The 25,752-nt window shown below is 39.6% G+C and overlaps 1 protein-coding gene across 4 annotated transcripts in view; it reads right to left on the minus strand.

The window, feature by feature from the left end:
• The window catches only part of TPD52 (tumor protein D52), a 289,903-nt gene that overhangs the window by 128,613 nt on the left and 135,538 nt on the right, over positions 1 to 25,752 (minus strand). For 3 of the 4 annotated variants that reach the window (XR_010159618.1, XR_010159617.1, XM_009455541.5), the window contains exon 1: positions 20,542 to 20,786. Coding sequence is in view for 2 of the 4 variants with exons in the window: in XM_009455541.5 (XP_009453816.1) it covers positions 20,542 to 20,751 (210 nt within the window). In the remaining 2 variants the exon portion in view is untranslated. Of the gene's footprint in view, positions 1 to 20,541 lie in introns of those variants that run through there. The other variant, XM_003951276.6, reaches the window with a different exon arrangement.

Raw genomic sequence — 25,752 nt, forward strand, 5'->3', positions numbered from 1 at the left:
TATAATCCCAGCTACTCAGGAGGCCGAGGAAGGAGAATCACTTGAACCCAGGAGGCAGAGGTTACGGTGAGCCGAGATCACGCCATTTCACTCCAGCCTGGGCAACAAGAGCAAAACTGTCTCAAAAAAGAAAAAAGAAAGAAAGAAATTAGGCATCTATACTTGGCGGAGGATGACAGAGATGTGATAGTCCAGGGTGAGATCTCGAGAGCCCAGGCAGGGTAGGGAGAGTAGAAGAGTGCCTGTATATCAAGTCTCTGAGAATGGGGTGGGGGGTGATTAGTGGTCAGAGTATGAGCACGTGAGGAGGGCATCCAAGAAGCAACTGACTTTATTCCTAGCACTGACCATCTGTAAAAAAATGCCTTCTAAATCAAGTTTAGTGAAAGTGACTATTCTTTTAACACAAATGTAAATATACATTAAGATAAAAACAATTAAGAGCCTTTCATCACAATGATCAGTCTGAGCATGAGTTCCTGATATATAATTCTTTTTAAACAACTTGAATTTGTTATACTTTTCTTTTTCCTAAAATAAATTCCAAAAGAAAAATAGCTTGTTTTGTGCTATTCACTTTCCAGGAATCTTTTTACATATTGAATTCACTTGAGGTATGACTAATTATTCTTTTTTTCTTACAAAAATTTTTTCCAAACACATTTTTTCCAAATCCGTGAACACAGATTTGTGCCTTCTACTCATTTTTGTGTATGGAGTGGTGTGTGCAATTTGGTACAAACTAAAGGAAGTGCTAAGTTTCTATCTGTGAGAGCAAATCACGGAAGGACATTAACAATTTGATCTGACGACCTAAATGCTGTATTTGGAATGAGTTTTACATTTGTTATTCGGGGAGAACTACTAAAAGTTCAATAGTAAAGCACTTTACTTTTAAAGCTACACAACTATATTTGTGACTTAAGTTTAATGCATGTACTACTTGAAAGATTATAAACTCAAATGCCAGGCCAGGTGAGGGCTTGATAATCAGGATATGTGCCCAAGTTTAAAAGGTGTAGACACTACTCAGCTCCAGCTGCAGCTGCAATTCAAGTCCCCATGTTTTAATTTTTAATGTTTTAATTTTCCAAGAAAAGCCAGAAATCCACATATTAATGTAAATTTCCCAATTTTTAAATACTTATATGCAGGGGGATAAAGTTTTCCATTTTACAAACCTGGCAAAACACATCCAGGTGTTGAATTTGGCCCACGAACCACAAGTTTATGATCTCTGCTTCAGGAAAAAGAAAGTCAAGACATTTGGCTTATGCCAAGTCCCTCAGGTGCTAGAGGGAGGGTATGATGATGAATTTACTTGGTGAACTGAAAGACACAGGGAAAAAATCCTTAGCACAAAAGGGTCAATCTAAACTAAAGACAAGTCAGTAGGCCTAGAGGCCAACTAGAGCTGAAAAGGTAACCAGGAATGTATGCCATGAGCAATCATACTAGTTTTATAAATCCACAAAATACAACATCAAAGGTCCTTAAACAAGCACTTTGAAAATAGTTCTTTCTTGCAGAGCCAGAGATAAAACAAATCCTACAGAGGTAACACAGACACAGCTGACTTGCCCGTTAGAGGTAGTGTAAAAGAGTAATTCTAAGTAAGCCATTCTTGACAAGAGCAGCTACATAATCCTTTGCTGGGAGCCATTATTCCATCCATAGTAGCTGCCACCAAAGCAGATGAGAATATCAGTGCTCAAGAGATGAGCAAACAGTATCAACTTGGGGGTCTCTGCTTGTAACCAGGGCAGGTCCTGCCCACTTTCCCTATGATCTGCTTTCCCATTACTCCACTTTTATGGTTGATATCTACCAGAGTTCCTCTCTTCTTTTTCTTCTTTTTTCGCTTTGGCTATTTTTTTTTTTCAATTGGCTGACTTTCAATTGAAGCCATAGTCCAATTAAAACTAAATGACAGGGGCTAGGCATTGTGGCTCACGCCTGTGATCCAAGCACTATGGGAGGCCAAGGTGGGTGGATCACTTGAAGTCAGGAGTTCAAGACCAGCCTGGCCAACATGGTGAAACCCTGTCTCTACTAAAATACAAAAATTAGTCGGGCATGGTGGTATGTGTCTGTAATCCCAGCTACTCAGGAAGCTGAGGCAGGAGAATCACTTGAACCCAGGAGGCGGAGGTTGCAGTGAGCCAAGATGGCACAACTGCACTCTAGCCTGGGCGACAGAGTGAGACTCTCAAAAAAACAACAACAAAAACAAAAACAAAAAACAAAACAAAACAAAAAACCAGATGACACGAAGATACAGTAGTAGCAGATCCAGTAGTTAAACTTTTACTGGAGATAATTCAGCCATCACTAGGACCTGTTCCTAAAATAACACAATGTCCTTTTTCAATTGTGAAGAGATGTTTGAGCTAAGATTAGTATAAAAGTAAGTGGTATTTTCCCCTTGGTTTTAGAAAATTATTGAGTGCTCTCAACTGTTTAAAAAGATTCTCTTGAGATTTTTAGTAAGTCTGTAGTTAAATATTTATTACATTATAAACTTCATAAAGTTACAGTTATTTTTTATAGGTAACTTTAAAATCAAGTGGAAGTAGAACATTTCTCTTCCATTATTTTTTGCCTCTATTATATTTTGCAAGGAAGTCAGTGTGTTTTCGGCGAGTGAAATAATTTTACCACAAGCATAAGAACCCTGGATTAACACCTGAATTTGCTTTTAAATTGTAGCTCATTATTTCTTTTGATTTTGGATATTGCATCATTGATTTTGGGAAGCTACATCAAACAATCAGACAAACCCTTGCTTCAAAAATCATAGTCTAGAACCATCTCTGAATCCTAGGGCTTATGCCAAAATGTACTCATTTACTTGTCAAATGACTTCTAAAAACAGTAAATGTAGCAACTCCCACAATCCATGTTCACTACAGGGAGTCCTGTTTATAAAGTCTCTAAACTAACATTGATAGCTCCTCTCATGCTGATATAGACTGCAGAGACTGGAAGCATACTGTCACCGCTGGATATGTATCATAGAGCTCAGTGCCTAACCCTGGAAAATGTTACAATAAAGCTCACTAACTGAGCTGTCACAGGTACTAACTTGGAGTTGACTATTTCCTTTAACAGTTGGTCATAGAGATCAGATCTCCTGCTATTCTGCTGTACTATTTTCTCCTTTGAAGCCTGAAAGTTGACAGGACCGTCAAGGTAGAAAGGAGTAAGGTAAAGGAATTACAGACATATGGAACAGTATCACTTTCATTTATTCAATCATGCATTCATTCATCAAACATGTGTTGTCTTTTTAATATATATTAAGCATATATATACCTATCATGCATACGAGGACCATTTAATATACAGCTTGGAATCAGGGGCAACTAGTGCTAAAAGAATATGAGACATCAACTAATCCAACTACCTCATGTTATACATGAGTACCATACATGCTATTCAAAGTTACATGGGATACTGAACAGTGGTTCTTAAATAAAACTTGCTGCAGAAGATAGAAAATAGATAAAAACATCATAGCAAACTTAAAAGAAAACAGTACAGAAGAATAACAAATACGAAACCTGACTTCTATGACCAACTCAGCCAATAAACAGCGAAAAAAAAATCCTGAATAAGTCATTTAACTTCTCTAGATCTGTTTTCTCATTTGTAAATTAAAGGATTGGATAACTATAAATTTTCTTCCAATTCTATAAGGTAGTAGGAATTCTTAAATATTCTAAAATATAAAAAGGATTTTATAAAGCAATACAAATTAGAAATGGGAGACAACATCCTACCCAGTTACCTCTTTTAATGTAGACAATAACAACAGCTGGGTGCAGTGGCTCACCCTGTAATCCCAGCACTTTGGGAGGTTGAGGTAGGTGGATCACCTGAGGTCTGGAATTCGAGAACAGCCTGACCAACATGGGGAAACCCTGTCTCTACTAAAAATACAAAATTAGCCGGGTGAGGTGGTGCATGCCTGTAATACTAGCTACTCAGGAGGCTGAGGCAGGACAATCACTTGAACCCAGGAGGTGGAGGTTACAGTGAGCTGAGATTGTGCCATTGCACTCCAGCCTGGGCAAAAAGAGCAAGACTCCATCTCAAAAAAAAAAAAAAAAAAAAAAACAAAGAAAAAAGAAAAAAACAATAACAATAAAAGTAATGAAATGGTATATATACTTTAACTACTTCATACTGGTTAGCAAGAAAAAAATTTCAACATGCATCTCCAAAAATGACCCACTTCTATTAACCATGCTATAATAACTTTTGTTTCTTTAACACTAACCAATAAATGTTACGCTCGCAACAAAGTTCTTTTATTGAAATAAACGTATTGGTGGCTCGAGGTGATAAGGTACTTACATTTATCTCTCTCCCTCCTGAAATCCCATTAAATGATGGTAAAATAATAAATTAAAAAATTGTAAAAATTATAAACTCTCAATATTGAAGAGAACAGATGGAGAACAAAAGTATACAAACATACTTTCTAGTGGACAGAAAGCATGTGGAAGAGTGATAATTAATGAAGCAGAGTGAAATTCAAGAAGAAGAAGCTGTGAAAAAAAAAAGCTATTCTATCCTGAAGTACTCCATAAAGGTATGGAGCTCAGTCATGCCAGGCTGCAGTGAGAAGACAAGCTGAAAACAAGGAGAATAACTAAAAACAACAGAGGCAGGGCAGTCAATATTCTGTCAAGCACAAAATTCCTCAAGTGCATAATATCTGGTAATAGGCATGTATTATCCTGTCAAAAATAAATATATTTTTTCTCTTCCCTTAAAAAAATCAAACAAATTGTACAGAGGAGAGCCAAGTTTGGGATGGTTTGTTATGCAGTAGTAACTTATACTGTTTCTATAACCTATAGAAGCAGCAAAGAAAAGACTCCAAATGACAGCTGTGCAGCAAGCATATGAACAATTTGTGATGATTCAAATACGAGGGCTCCCAAAGGAAGGCTGGGAAGTCTGGCCACGTGGCTCGAACCTTGGCTCTACCACTTACCAGCTCTGGGGACAGGTCTGTGCACTTAGAATCTCTGTGCTGCTGTTTACTCATCTTATAAAATGGGGTTTGTAATTGTATCTATCTGTTTTACAAGATTGTTGTAAGGAATAAATGTGTGGCCATATGTAAAGCACTCAAATAGTGTCTGAAGGTAAACAGACCCTGTCAAAAACTTTAGCTTTTTAAAAAATTAATTTCTTATAGACTCAGTCACCACCATCAAGTTTTATTGACTAATCTAGTATTTCTCAACCAAGATGATTTCCCCCCTGCCACCCCCACTCCAGGGGACATTTGGCAATGTCTGGAGATGTGTTTGATTGTCATGACTGAAAAATCAACAACTCTTCTTAGATCCATCTGAGAGGTGGGGGTCACAGGGAAAACTGCTGTTCTCAAATGTGGAGAGACAAGTGAATGCAGAGAACTACTGAAAAGAAGGCTCCAAGAAGAAACCTCTGTGGGAACCAGTGCCGAGGTAGGGAAACCCAAGCTGTAACTGGTGAATTGGTGGCGGCTTAGTGTGGACAAGTCTGAAAGTTAAAAACTCCAGAGAGACTCAGTTACTGGGGACTCTCACACTTTTGTGAGTTTTATCTCCAGGAGCTCAACCTGGTCCTTACAGTGAATACAGGAGAAAAATCCCCTTGTACTTCAGACTGCAAGTTCTGTGGGGAATAGAACTATTTTGAAATACATCAGAGCACTCTCTCCTATTCAACAATTCATTTATCAAACAGGTGTTGTCTTTTTAATATACATTAAGCACATATATAAAACTATCATGCATATGACGTGTGTCCTCAAGGAAACTCTTCAACCAAAGCCTAAACACTTGTCAGAGCCTAAGTGTCCTGGAGGAAGGGAAATAACCAGCTCTAGCTGGCACTAGTCATTCTGTCCTACCAAAAGAGAGGGAAACACTGAGAAGCAAATTTGCAGTTCACAGTCCAGAGGCAGAGGCTCACTAGAAGACTGAGACCCACTCATAAGACTACAGAACACTTTCCCTCCCCACACACCCTATCACCACATTACTAAACGCCAATTGACAGCCATTCCTTTTACCCAATACATCATGTCCAGCTATCAAGAAGAAATTACAAGTAGACAAAAAAGCAAAAAACATAGTCTGAAGAGACAGAACAAGGATCAGAACCAGATTCAGACACAGCAAGGATACTGAAATTATCAGTCCAGGCATCTAATACAACTATGATTAAGACACTAAGGGCTCTAACGGAAGAAATAAGATGTAAGAACAGATAAGCAATGTACGCAGAAAGATGGAAATTTTAAATAAGAATCAAAAAGAAATGCTAGAGATCGAAAGCCCTGTAACAAAAATGAAGAATGCCTTTGATAGGCTTACAGGAAGATGACACAGCTGAGGAAAAAAAAATCTGTGACTCTGAAGATACCTCAATAAAAACTGCCAAAACTGAAAAGCAAAGAGAAAAAAGATTGAGGGAAAAATTGAACAGAATATTCAAGAACTTTGGGACAACTACAAAAGGTGTAAACTAATGAGAATTCTAGAAAGAGAAGAAAGACAAATACAGCAGAAATATTTGAAACAATAATGACTAAGACTTTCCTTCAAATTAATATCAGACACCAAACCACAGATCCAGGAAGCTCAGAGGACACCAACCAGAATAAACACCAAAAACACTACATCTAGGCATATAGTATCATTTTCAAACTACAGAAAAATCAAAGATGAAGAAAAAATTCTAAAAGAAGCCTGGGGGGAAAACAGCTTTCCTACAGAGGAGAAAAGATAAAAATTATATCCAGCTTCTCCTCATAAATCATGCAATCAAGAAAACAGTGGAGTGAGATATCTAAAGTGTTAAGAGGAAACAAAAAAAAATACTAACCTAGAATTCTGTACCCTGACAAGTTATCCTTCAAAAATGAAGGAGAATTAAAGACTTTCTCAGACAAATAAAAATTGAGGGAATTTGTTGCAAGTAGACCTGCCTTGCAAGAAATGTTTAAAGAAATTCTTTAGAAAGAAGAAAATTATAAAAGTCAAAAACTCAGATCTACATTACATAAAGAAAGGCAGAACACAGAGAAGGAATATGCGAAGGTAAAATTAAAACTTTTAAGTTTTTAATTATTAATTGATCTAACAATTAACAGTTTGTTCACGTTAAACAATTTGCTAATAATAAAAGGGTTAATTATCTGAAGAAGTCGGAATAATCCTTAATGTGTACATGCCTAAAAATAGTCAAAAACCATGAGGCAAAAGCTGACAAAACTGCAAGGAAAAATAGATGAATCATTACAGTTGGAGACTTTAATGTCCCTCTATCAGAAAAGGACAGATCCAGCAGGGAGAAAATCACTCAGGATATAGCTGAACTCAACAACATCATAAATCAACTGGATATGATGGACATCTGTAGACAATTTCATCCAGCAACAGCAGAATATATATTCTTCTCATGCCACATGAAACAGTCACCAAAACAGACCACATTCTGGACCATAAAACACACCTCAACAAATTTAAAGGAATAGAAATCATGCAATGTCTGCTTTCAGACCACAATGGAATTTAATTAGAAATCAGGAATAGAAAGATAGCTCAAAAATCCCAAAATTCTTAGAGTAAACAAATACACGTCTAAATAACATGAGTCAAACAAATCTCAAGAGAAATTTAAAAATACTTTGAACTAAATGAAAATGAAAACACAACTTATCTAAAATAAAAATTAGCACAGAAAGCAATGAAACTGAAAACAGGAAATCAATAGAATCAACGAAAGCAAAAGTTGGTTATTTGAGGTAAGCTTCTAGCCAGACTAAGAAAAACAAAAAGAGAGGACACAAATTACTAATAATAGAAATGAAAGAGAGGACATCACTACATATCCCATGGACATTAAAGAAATACTATAAACAACTCTATACCCACAGATTTGATAACCTAAATTAAATGGATTAATTCCTTGAAAGACAAAGTCCGCCAAAATTCAAGTAAGAAGAGACAGATAATCTGAATAGGCCTATGTCTATTAAAGACATTAAATCAGTAATTAATATACTTCCAAAACAGAAAGCCCCAGGTCCATATGGGTTCACTGGTGAGTTCTACCAAACATTTAAAGAAGAAATCAAACCAATTCTCTACAATCTCTTTCAGAAGATAGGAGTGGAACTTATCCTATGAGGACAGTAATATCTTAATATCAAAACCACACAAAGACATTACAAGAAAAGAAAGCTACAGACCAATATTTCTCATGTATGTAGATGCAAAAATCCTCAACAAAATATTAGCAAATCAAATCCAACAACATATGAAAATTATATACCACAACTGAGACTTACGCCAGGTTTAACATTCAAAAATCAAAATGTAGACAAAGGATTAATAACCAGGATATATAAGGAGTTCAAACAACTCTATAGGAAAAAAATTCTAATAATCCAACTTTAAAATAGGCAAATAATCTCACGCCTATAATCCCTGCACTTTGGGAGGCCGAGGCGGGCGGATCACAAGGTCAGGATATCAAGACTATCCTGGTTAACATGGTGAAACCCCATCTCTACTAAAAATACAAAAACAAAACTAGCACGGCATGGTGGCAGGCGCCTGTAGTCCCAGCTACTGGGGAGGCTGAGGCGGGAGAATGGCATGAACCCGGAAGGAGGCAGAGCTCGCAGTGAGCCGAGATCGTGCCACTGCAATCCAGCCTGGGAGACAGAGCAACACTCTGTCTCAAAAAAAAAAAAAAAAAAAGGCAAATAATCTGAATGGACATTTCTCGAAAGAAGACATACAAATGGCAAACAGGCTTATGAAAAAGTGCTCAACATCATTATCATCAGAGAAATGCAAATCAAACCTACAATGAGATATCATCTCACCCCAGTTAAAATGGCTTTTATCCAAAAGACCAGCAGTAATACATGCTGATGAGGATGTGGAGAAAAGGGAACCATCATATACTGTTAGTGGGAACGTAAATTAGTACAACCACTCTGAAGAACAGTTTGAAGGTTCCACAAAAAGCAAATAACCAAAACTAAAAATAGAGCCACCATATGATCCAGCAATCCCACTGCTGGTTTTATACCCCAAAGAAAGGAAATCAGTATACTGAAGAGACATTTCCCATGTTTGCTGTAGCTCTGTTCACAATAGCCAAAATTTGAAAGCAACCTAAGTGCCCATCAACAGATGAATGGATAAAGAAAATGTGGTACATATACACAATGCAGTACTACTATTCAGTCATAGAAAAGAATGAGATCCTGTCACTTGCAACAACATGGATAGAACCAGAGGTCATTATGTTACGTGAAATAAGCCAGGCACAGAAAGACAAACTTTACATGTTATTATCTGTGGGAGTTAAAAATTTAAACAATTGAACTCATGGAGACAGAGTAGAAGGATGGTTACCCAGATGCTGGGAAGGGTATTGGGGGTTTGTACCTATTAACCATCCCCACTCCCCTATATGTGATATAGTATACTTATAGTATATAAGGGGGTGGGGATGGTTAATGGGTACAAAGAGTAGTTAGAAAGAATGAGTAAGACCTAGTATTTGAGAGCACAACAGGGTGATAAGCAATAATTATTTAATTGTATATTTAAAAATAACTAAAAGAGTTTAATTTGATTGTTAACACAAAGAGTAAATGCTTGAAGGAATGGATACTCTATTTACTGTGATGTGATTATTACATGTTATATGCCTGCATCAAAGTATCTCGTGTGCCCCCTAAGCATATACACCTACTATGTACCCACAAAAATTAAAAATAGAAAAAAAATGTAATCCATCACATCAATTGGCTAAAGAAGAAAAATCACATGGTCATATTTCATTTCGTCAAATAGAAAAGCATTTGACAAAACCCAATACCCATTCATAATAGTAACTCTCAGAAAACTAGAGGAAAGCTTCAACTTCCTAAAGAATATCTACAAAAAACCTACATATGTAATGGTAAGAAACTTGAAACTTTTCCTACTAAGCACAGGAAGAAGGCAAGGATGTCCCCTCTCATCACTGCTTTTCAACATTGTACTAGAAGTCCTAGCTAATGCAATAAGAAAAAAAGAAAAAATAAAAGTATACAGATTGGGAAGGAAGAAATAAAACTGTGTTTTATCATGTATGGCATGATGACCTATGTAGAAAATCAAAAAGAATCAACAAGAAAAAAACCTCCTGGAATAAGTAATTACAGCAACATTACACAATATAAGGTTAATATACAAAAAACTATGTGGCCAAAGTACTGGTAGTCATTAATGTGTAAACCAAGAGTATGAGACAGGTCTAAATCAATTTGGAAAGTTTATTTTGCCAAGGTTAAGGACATGCCCATGACACAGCCTAAGGAGGTCCTGAGACACATGCCCAAGGAAGTCAGGGTACAGCTTGGTTTTATACATTTTAGGGAGACATGAGACATCAATCAATACGTGTAAGATGTATATTGGTTACATTGGTTCAGTCCAGAAAGGCAGGAGAACTAGAAGCAGGTTGCGAGGGTGGCTTCCAGGTCATAGGTAGATTTAAAGATTTTCTGATTGGCAATTGGTTGAAAGGGTTATTATCAATAGAAAGGAATGTCTGCGTGACCATAAGGCATTGAGGAGACTATGGTTTTATCATGCAGATGAAGCAACCAGGTAGCAGGCTTCAGAGAAAACAGATTGTAAATGTTTCTTACTAGACTTAAAGAGTCATTTCTATCACTAATTCTGAAAGGAGGGAGGTATAATGAGGCACGTCTGGCTCCCCCTTCCCATCACGGCCTGCACTAGTTTTTCAGGTTAACTTTCGAATGCCCTTGGCTGACAGGAGGGGTCCATTCAGATGGTTGAGGGGGCTTTAGAATTTTATTTTTGGTTTACAAATGTAAATGCTGGTCAATGAAAATGGTAAGTATGAAGAAAAGAGAAAAGCTATGAGCCAGATGCTGATGAAAAATTGAAAGAATTGAAAAGATTTTTATCAAGGAGCCTTTTTAAAGTATTTCTGATAGAACAGTAGTCTGAAATGGTACTGAGAAATGAGAACCAAGATGAGTCATTTTCTCCTCCTAGTCTTGAGACCCGTTGCAATCTATACTAGGGAAGACCAGAAGGGAAGCAGTGTTATCAAGGGAAACCAAGAAAGCAAGCAAGAAATACTTGTAGAGAAGGTTAAAGGGGAGATTGTTCGTAAAAAGACATAGGAAATTTGTGGCCAATGAACACATATTTACAGAGCAGGCCTGAAGGAAAAAGGTCAAGTTGTAACAAAGAATAATGATCTCTATCAGAACCCATAGGACAGAAGAAGAAAACACTGGAATTTCTATTTGTTTTTTTTAACTTCACCTTCAAAATGTTTTTATGTGTAAATGCTTTAAAATGTATATAACAAAAGAAACTACAGTACGAATATATATATTCGTACACACACACTTTTTTTTTTTTTTTTTGAGACGGGGTATCTTTCTGTCACTAGGCTGGAGTGCAGTGGCACAATCTCGGCTCACTGCAACCTCTGCCTCCCGGGTTCAAGCAATTCTCCCGCTTTAGCCTCCCGAGTAGCTGGGAATACAGGCATGAGCCACCATGCCCGGCTAATTTTTGTATTTTTAGTAAAGACAGGGTTTCACCATGTTGGTCAGGATGGTCTTGATCTCTTGACCTCATGTTCCACCCACCTCGGCCTCCCAAAGCGCTGGGATTACAGGTGTGAGCCACTGCGCCCAGCCACAAATGTATTTTTTAAGTAAATACTGGAACATGTGCTCAAAAATTTATTAATGGAGGGACATGATCAAAAAAGTTTAGAAATCTCTGTAATAGTGGTATATCATGGGAGCAGGAGAAACATTATGCTAGATAGGGAAAAACAGTTACAAAAGGAGACTGCACAGTCAGTCTCTCTCTCATTTTATGAGCAGAGCTGTAAGCCAGATGCTGACAGATGCATAGACTGGGACCAAGGGATGCTTTTAAGGTTTCTAGTAAGACGGAAGTTGTCTGACTAAAGGCTAAGGTATGCAGGTAGGCATGTGGAACTTTACTTCTAACTATTCTTGGATTTTTCTGGTATTCTACACTGCATTGCTTCTAACAACAAAAAATTACCTTACAGGAAATAATGTGGGATAATTGTCACGTGTTTATGGAATTCAATGGTCTTATCAGTGCTGGGCCCGAGAGACCAGTGAAATGCTCCCTTTAAAAAAAATTAACTTTCTATTTAAAAATCATTGTAGATTCACATGCAGTTGTAACCAAGAATACATAGAGAGCCCCTGCACCCTTACCCAGGGCTCCCAGTGGTAACATTTTAGAAGACTATCGTATGATATCACAACTAGGAAATTGACATTGACACAATCCACCAATATTCAGATTTCACCAGTTATACACGTAATCATCAATGCAATTTTATTACATGTAAAGGTTCTGTACTGGCCACCACAGTCAAAATGCAGAACAAGTCCATCACCACAAGGATTCCTTGTGCTGTCCTTTTGTAACTCCACATATCCCTTTTACCTCCCTCCTTCCTAACTCCTAGTAAGCACTGACCTGTTCTCCATCTCTATAATTCTGTCATTTCAAAAATGTTGTATAAATGAAATCACACCATATGTAACTTTTTGGGACTAGCTTTTTTTTTTTCACTCAGCATAATTCCTTTGAGTCATTCAAATTATTTTGTGTATCAAACACTCATTACTTTTTACTGCTAAGTAGTATTCCACGGTAAGGATGTACCACAGTTTGTTTAACCATTCAACAGCTGAAGGACATCTAGGCTGCTTTCAGTTTTTGGCTATTACAAATGAAGCTGTTAGGAACATTTCATTTCTTTGGGATAAATACTGTGTGTCCCAGTGACACCCAGTTCTCAGTGTACATTTATGTCCCTTCAGAGAATCCAACCATCTCAATTTGGGTAGCTGGCCAGAGGTCAGGCAACTTGTTCAGCTGCCAACTCCCAGACTGAGTCCACCACTCATTTCCTGGCAGTTGTCAACAATGGAATCTCCAAAGCTTTAAAAAGGTAGGCAAAACCCAAACTGAATCAAGACTATTTAGTTTTATTCCCAAATCCCAACAAACCAGGCTCCACTTGAATGTGCTTAATTGCTCTTATTTCCTGATATTTAATGCCAATAGATAAAAAACTTAAGGGCCATAATCAGGTTATAAAAATTAAAGTGATTAAAAGAGAAAAATTTAAGTGTAGCCTTAGAAGCAAACTTAGACACATTAAAAGATGGAAGTGAAATTTCTGAGTAAAAATGAGAGTTACGATCTCCAAATAGTGAAAAAACTAAGGTTGGCTTGGGAAGTCATGAGTCTGATTGGGTATGATCAGATCATATGACCACCCAAAAACAAAATACATACAGAACATATACATCTTTTCTTTTAAGAAATGTATAGTACTGCTTATAAGCATGTTACAGGTGTTAACAAAAACCTACTTTCCCCAGAGAATTCTATGTACTTCTTCACTATTTCATTGTTTTTATATTAACTGGTCATTTCCTCTAAACATGCTTTGAAAATGTGAGACATACAACATTTCAAAAGATTTTTATTACTCAGAGGTAATTCTCCTAGAATTCTATAATGTAAAAACAGGTTGGCACCATCGTTAAAACCAGAAACATTTTCCATCATTCCTTTACATATCAAATAGTTTTCAAAACACTGGTATAATTTTTAAAGTTGTCAGTAAAACTGATACGAAAACAAAGGGTTAAGTAAAACGATATAATTTTACTATTACAGTATATGATTTTAGTGGACTTAAAAATTATACTAAAAATAAATTAATTTCCCTATTATATTGAAATAAGCCCTTTAAATCTATATATTTTTATTTTTCCAGTATTCTGAAAGGATTGAACATCTGATTTTAGATATTCTGTCTTCTGGAATATTCGAATATTTTGAAATAAAAAATACTAATAAAAATTTTCACAAAAAACTAAAAAATTACATTTAAAAATATTTGCATGAAATCTAATATATTGCTAAAATAAGGTAAAACTATAAACTGTCATGTAACATCAGTATTTTAAATAAATTTAAAATTTGAGTAAAATTTTTACTGTGCAGCCCCAAAACTCTCTGAAAAACATTTTTTCCAATGTTCTGAAAAGTAGCATGCCACCCTCTACTGCTAAGAAGAGTCATAAAGCAGAAAAACCAATTCTTTGCTCAACTATTGCCACCTTGTGGCTACGAGATGAGTTATATGCCATTGCACAGCTCCCAATTGCCTTAACAGATTCTACAAATGTATATTGTCTAAGTGACATAAGGATTAAGGTTTTAAAAATGGAGGGAAAATGGTACCTGACTTAAATGGTTATAAAAAGAATGGGACGGCCTGGTGTGGTGGCTCACACCTGTAATCCCAGCATTTTGGGAGGCTAGGGCAGGCAAATTGCCTGAGCCCAGAAGTGCAAGAGCAGCCTGGGCAATATGGCAAAACCCCATCTCTACAAAAAAATACAAAAATCAGCCAGGCATGGTGACGCACACCTATGGTCCCAGCTTCTCAGGAGGCTGAGGTGGGAGAATCAGCTGAGCCAAGGGAGAGAGGTTGCAGTGAGCCAAGTTTGCACCACTGCACCCCAGCCTCAGCAACAGAGCAAGACCCTGTCTGGAAAAAAAAAAAGATTTGGTTGCTACTCTAAAAACAAAACAAAACTAGTTGAAGGGAAAGATGCATAAACCAATATTAAAGCTAATGAAGCAAAGTAAAAGAAAAGTAGGTAAGTGAGCATGGGATGAGTATGGAACCTACAACCTCCATACAGAACAATGGCATTACACTTAATGCCATTTAACTTCGGTTCCCTTTAACTAGTAACCCGAGTGTGTAACAGGATAAGAACTTCATGATGCATTGCCCTTGATTAAATTCCTGGCTGCAGGGGAAAGTTCTTTGTAAGGATAATGTGTATGGGCTTATTTCTGAGATCCACATATAAGTAAATCTACACTTTAATGACTATAAGAACTAAATCAATAGGTAAAACTTGGACTTTCACCATATACATATTTTTAAGTCTAATAATAGGCCATCTGAGATGCTATTTTTCATTTGTAATTATTCAACCATCAAACTGTTTAAATTTCATTCCAACTTAAATCAGCAAATATATATTCAATCCCTACTTAAGTGTAAAGCATTATGCAAAGGATCAAGAGGGTGGACTGAAAATGGCCCCTTGTTCTTCAGGAACTACAGCTAGAAAACAGGATAAAACAGGTTTGTAAATGACTTTACTATGAGAGCTGTGGGTATACCATAAAGGTAGTAAAACACAAAACTCCAGAACATTCAAAAACAGTTTCATCTGTTTGGTGAGATCACAAAGGTCTAAGAGAGGAGGTGATTTTTACAACAGAATTTGCAGCAGGGAAGCTAATTCCAGGGTAAAAGGTAAAGAAATAATGATTTGTTTAGGAAACAGCAAAATTCATCTTCAAAAAGAATATTTTAAGCAGAAACCATTTTACAAATGAAATCTTACATACAATCCCAATATATATAGTGTAAATGTAGTATTTTGTTATTTTAAGTGCATTTTATGAGTTCAAATTGATAGCACTTACTGTAAAGTCAAAAACTGTGAACATGAAGTTATGATAAAAATCAAAAACTGAAATCAGGAATGAAAGATGATAACCCCAGTTTCCAATTTCTATATTTTGCTTTAATTGTCAAATATCAAGAAAATCCACCTATTACACCCCATGTGTTGATAAGGGGGTGAGGAAACATTGTCATGCACTGTAGGTGGGAGTTCAGTACAAACAGGCTGTAACTCAAATTGTGTGTACACTTTTACCCAACATATAACCTACAAATACACTCTTGTAAGTACACAAAAAATGCAAATGTTCACTGCAACACTGTTAGAAAACAAAAACAAACAGAAACAACCTAAAAGTTCAATAATTAAGGCCTTCCTACTTAAATAAATTATGCTACATCCACACCATGGAATACCAAGCAAATATTATGTAATGATAAGGAAAAATAGTCATACTTAGGTAAAAATTGCAATTTTCAGCAGCAGCAACTAAAACATACTAAGTGCTTATTAAGTATCAGGCACTTGTGTTAAGTGTTTTAAATAATGAATTCATTGAATCTCATAAAAATCTCATGACATAGGGGGAAAAGGAGATACACAGATATTAAGTAATTTTCCAAAGCAACACAGCTAGTAAATGGTAGAGGAACCAGGATTTAAACCAAGATTGCGTGACTGCAGAATTTACACTCTTTAACTGTAATATATTTTAAAACAGTATTCATACTACGAACCAATTAATGTTTTTAAATATATATAGCAATACTTAGCTTATACTTACATGTGTGTAATATAAAACTCTGCAGCTATGCATAAAAAACACACTCTCCAGCCTTGAGAAAGTAAGAAAAAGGGACTTTTACATTTCACATAATAACCTGCAGGGCTATTTAAATTTTCTTTCTAAAGTAACCAAATATTACTTTTATAAAATTTGTAAACAATATTTTTTTCAAAAACCCTGAATACACAATTGGCGTTTATTCATCTTGTAATCTCAGGATACTGTTCAATTAAATAGGTCCCGTAAGTTCAAAAGAGGTAAAGCAAGTTTTTTCACAAGTTGAATTCCTATCAATACCCAACAACTCCTCATATTCCTTACCATAAATATGTTAGAAAAACACTGAAAACTTCCAGTAAATACTAAAACTAAAACTAATGTGGTATTTTCAATTTCTTACTACTCTTAAAATTATTTTTACTCAATTATTCTGGACAGGCACATTCAACTGACATGCTCAAGGCTGTACTATTCTTACTTGTACAATTGTTTGTGGACAGTCACACATATATTACAATTCAACGACAGGCCAGGTATAACTGAAGTTCAAATATGCACTACATGTACTATTCAATCATTCACACATTTGGCAAATATTTACCGAGTGCCCACTATGGGTCAAGGACTGTGCTAGGCACTGGGAACACAACAGAATAAGAAAGACAAGGTCTCTGACCTCCTGAAACATTTTCTACTGGGAAAAAAGTTAGTAAAAATTTTATTCTGATGTGTCATGTGTTACTCTGGCACCACAAGTTAACATATTAGTGATGACGAATGTCCTTACATTTGGGATTAAATAAAATGGCATGTGCATGGTTGTTTTCTGGTGTTTTTTGTTTGGTTTTGGGCTTTTTGCCATGAAAAACTTAATTTTATTGTCTCTTTGAATGACACAGCTCAACCTCTAGTTAGAGCATATACTGTCTTATGTTTTTAAATAGCATTTTATATTCATTCATTAACAAAAAAATTATTTTTTAGAGTACTTTTAGGTTTACAGCAAAATTGAGAGTACAGTACAGACATATCCCATACCCCTCCTGTGCTGACACACACATAGCTTCCCCCACTGTCAACATCCCCCACCAGAGCGGTACATCAGTTACAAGAGATGAATCTACACGGTTTGATAAATTAAAGTTCATTATTAAGAAAACAATGGGACTTCAAAGAACTGTGTAATTGTGGAAGCATCTCTGTGAAACTATTCTCAGGAAGGCAGAAGGCTGGAGAAGAAACGGCTGGGGCCACATAAAAGCTAAAATGCACTGAATAAAGCTTACTCTGTACCAGTCAATGTACTGAGAGCACGTTAAATGTATTATTTCACATAAACTTCCCAGTAACTCCAGTTGAAGCATTATCTCCACTTTGAGATAAGACAGCAAACTTAGATAGGCTAAGTAAGTTGCCCAAAGTCACTCAGTTGAAAGATGGCAGAAACTGGAAACCTGAACTGAGCCGAAGCTTTTAACCCAAGCAGGGTCTTGAATGGCGGTAGGCCTCTGAAGCCACAGTAGAGAGATGCACCATTGTATATTTAATCTTGCAGGCAGTGTGAATGGAGGTTTAGAAGATTCTCAAGGAGAGCAATAAATAAATAACCTCATTAAGTCTGATTATAGAGCCCAACTTTAGGAAGATAACTTGATCCACAGTGTGTGTAATGACCTGAACCAGGGAGCAACTGAAGTCAGTGGTATCAATTAAGAAGGAGTAAAGGGGTTCACGTAACTTCAAATGCTTCAAAGCTAAGAATTTGCTGAACGGAGACTACAACACAGCCTCCTGATATCCTCCTCCCCAGGGAATTTTATTTCCATTAAACCAAGATGTCAAAGACTTGTGAATAAGAAATTGGTGAACTGTACATCACAACCAAACACATTTACCCATCATCTAGTAGAATAATGTTTTCTAAACTGTGTTAGACGGAGAACAACCACGCAGGGTGCAGAGATGCTGCTGAGCCTGAGCTGGACTGAGAAAATCTAACGGATGTGCTGGGACTGCCAGGAAACACCCCAGCCTCCTCCTGGAAAAACTGAACAGCCCAATTAGAACTGCCTTGGAAAGGAAAGGAAAGAGAAAAGGAAAGGAAAGGGAATTCTGGGGACTCTAAAACACCTTGGTTGTTTCCTTCATTAAATAAACAGTATATTTTTAGTTTCAAACACTTAACTTACTATACATGTGATGCTACAATTTTCACTCTTACCACAATTAACTCAGCAATTGAGAATTATTTTGGGGGGTTTCCGAAGGGGCTTAGAATGTGGTGTGAATGGGAGCGAAGTGAGTGAGAAATATTAGGTAAGAAATAGAAAAACTCCTTTCCTATACAAATATTTGGAAGGGAGCACTGAACTCTATGTTTCCAACCTTACTGCACTTAACTCTTATGGCCTTACCTTAAGGATGGATCTAAAATCCATCCCTTAGGTGGCTTCAGGTCAGTCATCGCTATTCTGCTAGTATTTTATGACTTCTCCATATATGGTAGAAAGAATAATGCCCCCTCCCCCTACAAAGACATCCACATCCTAATCTCTAGAATTTGTGAAGATGTTACCTTCCCTGGCAAAGGAGAATTAACTTTGCAGGTGGAATTAAGATTGCTAATCAGCTGATCTTAAAATAGATTATTTTGGATTATCTGGGGAGGCCAGATAATCCAGAATAATCTATTTTAGATTATCTAGGGAGGCCAATGTAATCACAGGGATCTCAAAAGCAGAAGACGGGGGAGGGGGGCGGGGGGCCGGGCGGGGTCAGCCAGGCCAGGTGGCTCACATCTGTCATCTGTAATCCCAGCACTTTGGGAGGCCAACGCAGGAGGATCACTTGAACCCAGGAGTTCAAGACCAGCCTAGGCAACATGGCAAAACCCCATCTCTACAAAAAAAAAAAAAAAAAACAGAAAAAACAATTAGCCGAGAGTGGTGGTGCACACCTGCGGTCCCAGCTATGAAGCAGGAGGATCACTTGAGCCCAGGGGGTTTAGCAGTGAACTGAGATCATGCCACCACACTCCAGCGTGGGTGACAGAGCGAGACCCTGTCTCAAAAAACAACAAAACAAAAAAATCCAAAAAACAAAAAAGTAGAAAACAGAGGCTTAGAAAAGACAGGCCAGGAAGAGATTCTCCTAGAAGCTACGGAAAAGAACACAACTTCACCAACACCTTGATTTTAGACCAGTGAGATCCCATCTGACTTCTCACAGCCCTAAGAACAACACATTTCCTGTGTTTTACGCCACTAAATTTGTAGTAATTTGTTACAACAGAAAATAATAAACTAATATACCAGGCTTCTTCTAGTCCTTGGATTTCAGAAAAATTTTGACATCAGTAATTGCTACTAAAATGACCCTATAACCCAGGACACTGCCAGTCTTGTGAAATGTTTGCTACTACTCCCTAGGAAGAAAAATACAGAAATTGAGAGTTTATTTGTATATAATTCAATTTCATGTCTGCTGAGTTTAATTATTAAAAACTTAGGCTTGTAATTTTATTTCTTCCATTTCATTTATCTATAAATTTATGGTATTTTACAAAAGTACTGGCTGAGACAAACGGAGATTTTATTTTACTTTTTAAAAAAAGAAGACATTTACAAAAGAGAGGTGAAGCGCTGACAAGTTAAATCACTTGCCCAAGTTCAGAAAGTGATTCATCACCCAGTCATTAAATTAACAAATGTTTATGAAGGGCCTTCTACTCCAGACAGCAAGCTCCATGCTAGAGCTACTGTTCAGAACAAGACCCAGCAGAGCCCTGCCTCTCCGTGTGAGTCCCATTCTCCTCAGCGTCCCAGGAATCGCCCTAGATCGCCTCCCCAGCAGCGCTCCCCGCTGGTTACCCTCCCACCAGCATTCAATCCCAGGAAAACAAGCGCAGTGTGGACAGACCCGGCCCAGTACGCAAATGCCACACAAAAGGACAACGAAAGGAAGAAAAACACCAAGCACAGATTCTAGGGGCCGAGGGCTGAGCCACAACGCACCGCAACTCCGGAAAACTGGGCCCCGGACCTCAGCTCCCCTTCCTAAGCCAGGCTCCGCCCCTATTCCCGACCCCGCCCACCGCGTCGTTGGCGTAATTCCCGCGACTCCCTCTCACCTGCCCGGGCTCCACCTTCTGTAGAAGCTCCGAGTGCCGCTCCAACGCGCTCGCGAAACCGCCTACGCGCGTCTTAGGCTCCTTGGCATTGGAACTACCACTTTCGGATCCACTCTCAGTGCCCACACCCCGAAAGGGCCTGGAGAAGAGAAACACTCGCAGAAAATGGCTCTCGGCAGCCACAGCACGGGTCCGACACAGCGCCGCCATGACTTCTTTACCTCTGACCTTTGACCTCCCCTCCGCAAGCGCGCGGGTCACGGGGCGGAGCTATGAGAGGTCCGCCCCCCGGACGCAGAGCTCTGGAGGCCAACGAGGCGTGTCTTCCTTTCATCTGGGAGTGGCGTGGGGAAGAAGAGACTTAAGCTAAAATTGGTGGGCTAAATAGTTGGAAAGGGGCCTGGTTAAGTTTTGCGTTAGAAGTGCGTTTAACTTGCAGGAATTTCGCCTTCCTGGGCATCCGTTGGACCCCAATGTACTGTAAATTCTGCTAACGCGACGCTCGTTCTCCCGCTCTGCCGTCCCCCCTACATGGCCGCCAGCACTCGAGTTTGGGGTCTTCACTCAAATATGAGGGTCTCCTTGATTACCCTATTTAGAAGTGGAAGCCCAAATGCAGACTCTCTGGCACCTGTTTTTCTTAGTACCATGTAGCACTTTCTAATATGCCACATATTAATATTAAATATTTAATAATATTTAGTGTCTACTCCCAACTTTTTAAACTTTGAAAAGAGGAACTTTGCTGTAGGGTCCCTAGCACCAGGCACAGATTAGGGCTCACCCAACATTTGCCAAACCCTGCATCCAAGTTTGTCCTTTGCCACTTCTGCAGCCAGTCCACTCACGCCACAAAAATAGTTTTTCTGAAATGTTTTGACACCTCTAGATACCTATTATCTAACTTAGGAGTTCAGAAGTTTTGGAATGTCCCTAAGTATTGCACCGCCGTAGGCCCCCACCCTCACTCTGGATTTTCTTTCCCTTTTCTCCTGCAGTGTTAATTCCCAAAATTTACCCACCCTGTTCAAAACAGCCTAACATCATTCTTGAGAAAGTGTTTATTAATTAGTTGTCCGTCTATCTTTGACCCAGCAGTTTAATATTAATCCACAGTTAGTTTTATTTTGGGGGCACACACCTTTCCAGTTCATTTGCAAGTACTTCGAGAGAAAGAATTTTTATGATCACAGACCCTATTTTAAGAATGCCTTGACTATGGGTTTTAAGCTTTTCTGATGCTCTCTAATGGTACAGATAGTGTTAAGAACACGAAGTGCACTGATCTCAGAATGGTGCACAATTGTATGAATCACATAAAATTATTACTAGCTAACTGTATGGTAGTCCTTACAAATTCATTAAGGGGCCTACAATAAATTCTCCAGGTGAGTTCTCCCTCTTGGCAGTTAAAACTGTTTATCTCCCGAGACTATTAATGGACTCTTGCCTAGAACAGTTTTGCATTATTTTCTACGGATGGTGCTACTTCCACTTTTTTTCAGGAGAAAGTGTGGTAAATTGTAAAGAGCATGGCCAGTGGTCTTCAAGAACCCTCAGTCTGACTGGGCAGGGCGGCTTACACTTGTAATCCCAGCACTTTGTGAGGTTGAGGAGGGAGGATTGCTTGAGATTAGGAGTCCGAGACCAGCTTGGGCCATAGCAAGAACCAGTCTCTACCAAAAAATAGAAAAATCAGCCTGGTGCAGTGGTGCATGCCTGTAGTCCCGGCTACTTGGGAGGCTGATGGAGGAGGATCACTTGAGCCCAGGAGTTTGAGGCTGCAGTGAGCTATGTTCCTGCCACTTCACTCCAGCATGGGTGAAAAGTGCAAAACTCAAGTATCTGTAAAAACACACCCCTGGCGTGGTGGCTCACACCTGTAATCCCAGCACTTTGGGAGGCCAAGGAGGGCAGATCACCTGAAGTCAGGAGTTCGAGATCAGCCTGGCCAACATGGTGAAACCCTGTCTCTACTAAAAATACAAAAATTAGCTGGGCGTGATGACACGTGGCTGTAATCCCATCTACTCAGGAGGCTGAGGCAGGAGAATCACTTGAACCCAGGAGGTGGAGGTTGCAGTGAGCCAAGATCACACCACTGTTCTCCAGCCTGGGTGACAGAGCGAGACTCCAGCTCAAAAAAAAAAAAAAAAATAAGAGTAAGTTTGTATCAAATGACTTCAAATTTGGCCTTAGTTCTGTCTTTGGTAGAGGATCAGAAGCATCAAATGAGAGGGACTGTAAAGAACTGAACAAGTCAATAGGGGGATGTCCACATAACTTTCTCCTTGCCTATACAAGTGCCAAGAGTAGCATCCTCTGTAATAGTGATGTTTTCACATAGGCCATCTTAAGGATTCTGATCCTGCTGTAACCACTCCTTGCTTTATTAAATATAGGCCTGGCTGGGCAGCAGTGCACACCTTTAGTCTCAGCTACTCGGGAAGCTGAGGCGGGAACATCGCTTGAGCCCAGAAGTTTAGGGCCAGCCTGGGCAACACAGTGAGACACCCACCTCAAAAAAGCCAAGGAAAGTGAACAGAAAATAGTTTCATTCTACTGCTAAGTTCAAGCCTAATACTTTACAGCTACTGGCTATGGTCTTATCTATAAAATGGTGACACTGCCACATGCCTGAGTAAAGAGTTAAAGGTGATGAGTGTAAGATGCCTGGGCACTTAAAGAATAGTAGCTATTGCGGCTAGGTGGAGGTGACCATGAGTTTACTAGAAATTCATGCCTCAACCATGTGTGCAAACCTAGAAGAAAGGATAGTGTCACAAAATTCTTAGGATGTCGCTTCACCAGCTGGAAACTTCCATGGCCTGCAGCGCCTCTGCTGGAGTTTTGCTCATGCCTGCTGGGCTCATTCTGCCGACTCTGCCCAGTAGGCTGCGCTCATCTTGTGCTGCTGGCCCAGATCCCACACCTGCCAAGGGTGAGCCAGGCATGGGCTGGTGAGGGGTGCGTGAGCAAGTGAGTGCAGGTTCCAGCCACTGCGCCCAGCCAGGCACACCAGCTGCTGCAGCAGGGTGAGCAGCTACAGGCACCGGCTCTGTGCAAGGCTGCAGCTGGACCAGATGGACCACAACCAGCTTCTGCTGCAGGCACCAGTGTCTGGGCAAGGGAAACGTGGTAAAACCCAAAAGCTCAGAGATGCCAGCAACCTCAGAGTCCCAAAGAGGGTGTTACAGCATGTCACAGCCCTGGCTTGGGGAACCCCAAGGTGTGGGCTCCCAGAAGGGCTCAACTCTTCTCGTTGCCTGCAGCGTGACCGGCGGGGCGGGGAGGGGGGTTGGGGGGGGACATTGTTGGGGGGTTGTTTCAGCCCGTTTGTGTTACAGCTCTTTCAGTCCCACCACCCCACTACTCCAGCCCATGGCTCCTCAGCTGGCCTGGCTCTGCTGCTGCCTCCTGTCATGTGGGGCAGCTGTCTGGTGCCGGTGAAAGGTGGGAAGGCTATAATGTTTTAGCAGCTCTGGCTCAGGGAATCCCAAGGTCTGGGTCCCCAGAAGGGTCACCACTCTTCTCTCCTGCAGTCTGGGAGCGTGTCACCGCCCCAGCTTGGCAAGCCAGCCAGGAACATGTTACAGTTCCTTTTGCTCCCGCTGTTCAGCAGGTCCTGAGTTCTTGTCCTGTGTCCAGGAAGAATGAAGTTACATGGACAACCGTAGGGTGAGCAAGGCAGAGAGGAGCTTTATTGAGTGACAGAACAGCACTCAGGAGACCCAAAGTGGTCCTTTCTGCAGGCAGGTTGTCCTGATGAGTGTTGAGTCTGGCTGAGTGTGGGGTTTTTATGTGCTCAGAATGGAGGAAGGGTGGGCCTGGAAAAAACACCATCCGATTGGCCGAAATGCATTAATAGGGTTCTCGCTCTGGGTTGTGGGCTCTACCTAAAACTGGCAGCCTGGCCCCCAGGCTTCAGGCTGTCCCTGGCTTGAGGGTGGGGTTTCAACAGGGACCCACCCCTTCCCTCCTAGGAACCTGCCTCCTGCCACCATCAACATGCCATCCAGAGCACCCAGGCTGTCCACACCAAGCTACCCTCAGCCCCTGGCCACCCTCCCATGCTCACTGGTGCCCATAGTTGGGAGGGGGCCAAGGTAGCAGGAACCTGACATGTCAGCACCACCCTGAGGATGCACACACCTGGCCAGGTTGTGACAGCACCCAAGCTCAGCCACAACTTTGCTCCGAACTGGAGCAGGCACTTCCAGGCCTGCATGGGCAGGGGACTTTCCAGGCCCCCGAGAGCACACAGATGCCTGGATCTGGAGCTGCAGCTGGGTGGCTGCAGCTGCACCCAGGAGCACAAGCTCCTGCCCTGCCAACATGGTAAGGCAGGGCTCCTGCTGGGATCACCTATTGCCGGCCCCTGCCACTTCTGCAGAGCCTGCAACCCCCAGCCGTGCTTCCCTTGCTGCAGCTGGTGTCCTTGCAGCAGCTGCTCAAGGAGGGCCACCACCATCAACAAGTCTGGAGATACCGGTTGGGAAGCTATTAGTATCACTCTAAAAATAGTCATTTCACCCATAGAAATGGATAAGATCATTAAGGGGATCATGTAGAAGATAACAACAGATAGACAATAGCATTTAGGAGCTGGAAGAATTCTAATACTAAAAAATAGTCAAAATGGAAAATAAGAACAGAGAATCAATTCTAGAAACCAAGGAGAAACTTTAAAGCATGCTGGAGAGTGGTAAAGTGAAAGATCACGTCCATTTACAAATATTCAAACAAAACTGTATTTGGCTTTTTCTATATGACAGAAGAACCACAAAATTAATAAAATAAACTACCAACCAACCTCAGTAACATCAAAATTACATGAGAGCTGGCAAGAATTTTAGTTGCCAAATAGCATTTATTTGAGTACAAAATCCTGGCAGGCGAAAGCACTTGCAGACCCTACTCTCTGAGAACTTACAAACAAAAAGTGAAAAGCTCTTAGTTCATTTTGAGTCAGAACAATAAGGAAATTATGAAATCTAAGATGTGCAGGTTTACTTAAAAGTGATAATGGTTTATATTAACTGTGGCCCACACAGGGTCTCTCTAATCTAATGAAAACAGGACAGTCACTGAAAATAAGGACTAATCAATGGCCAAATGTTTCTTCACTATGGGCAAAAATGTGATTTCTTCATCTGGGCTTTAAGAGCTATAAATAAAACACATGGCCGGGTGCATGCCTATAGTCCTAGC

Source organism: Pan troglodytes, chromosome 7 (genome assembly GCF_028858775.2).
Source record: "Pan troglodytes isolate AG18354 chromosome 7, NHGRI_mPanTro3-v2.0_pri, whole genome shotgun sequence".
NCBI classification, from domain to species: domain Eukaryota; kingdom Metazoa; phylum Chordata; class Mammalia; order Primates; family Hominidae; genus Pan; species Pan troglodytes.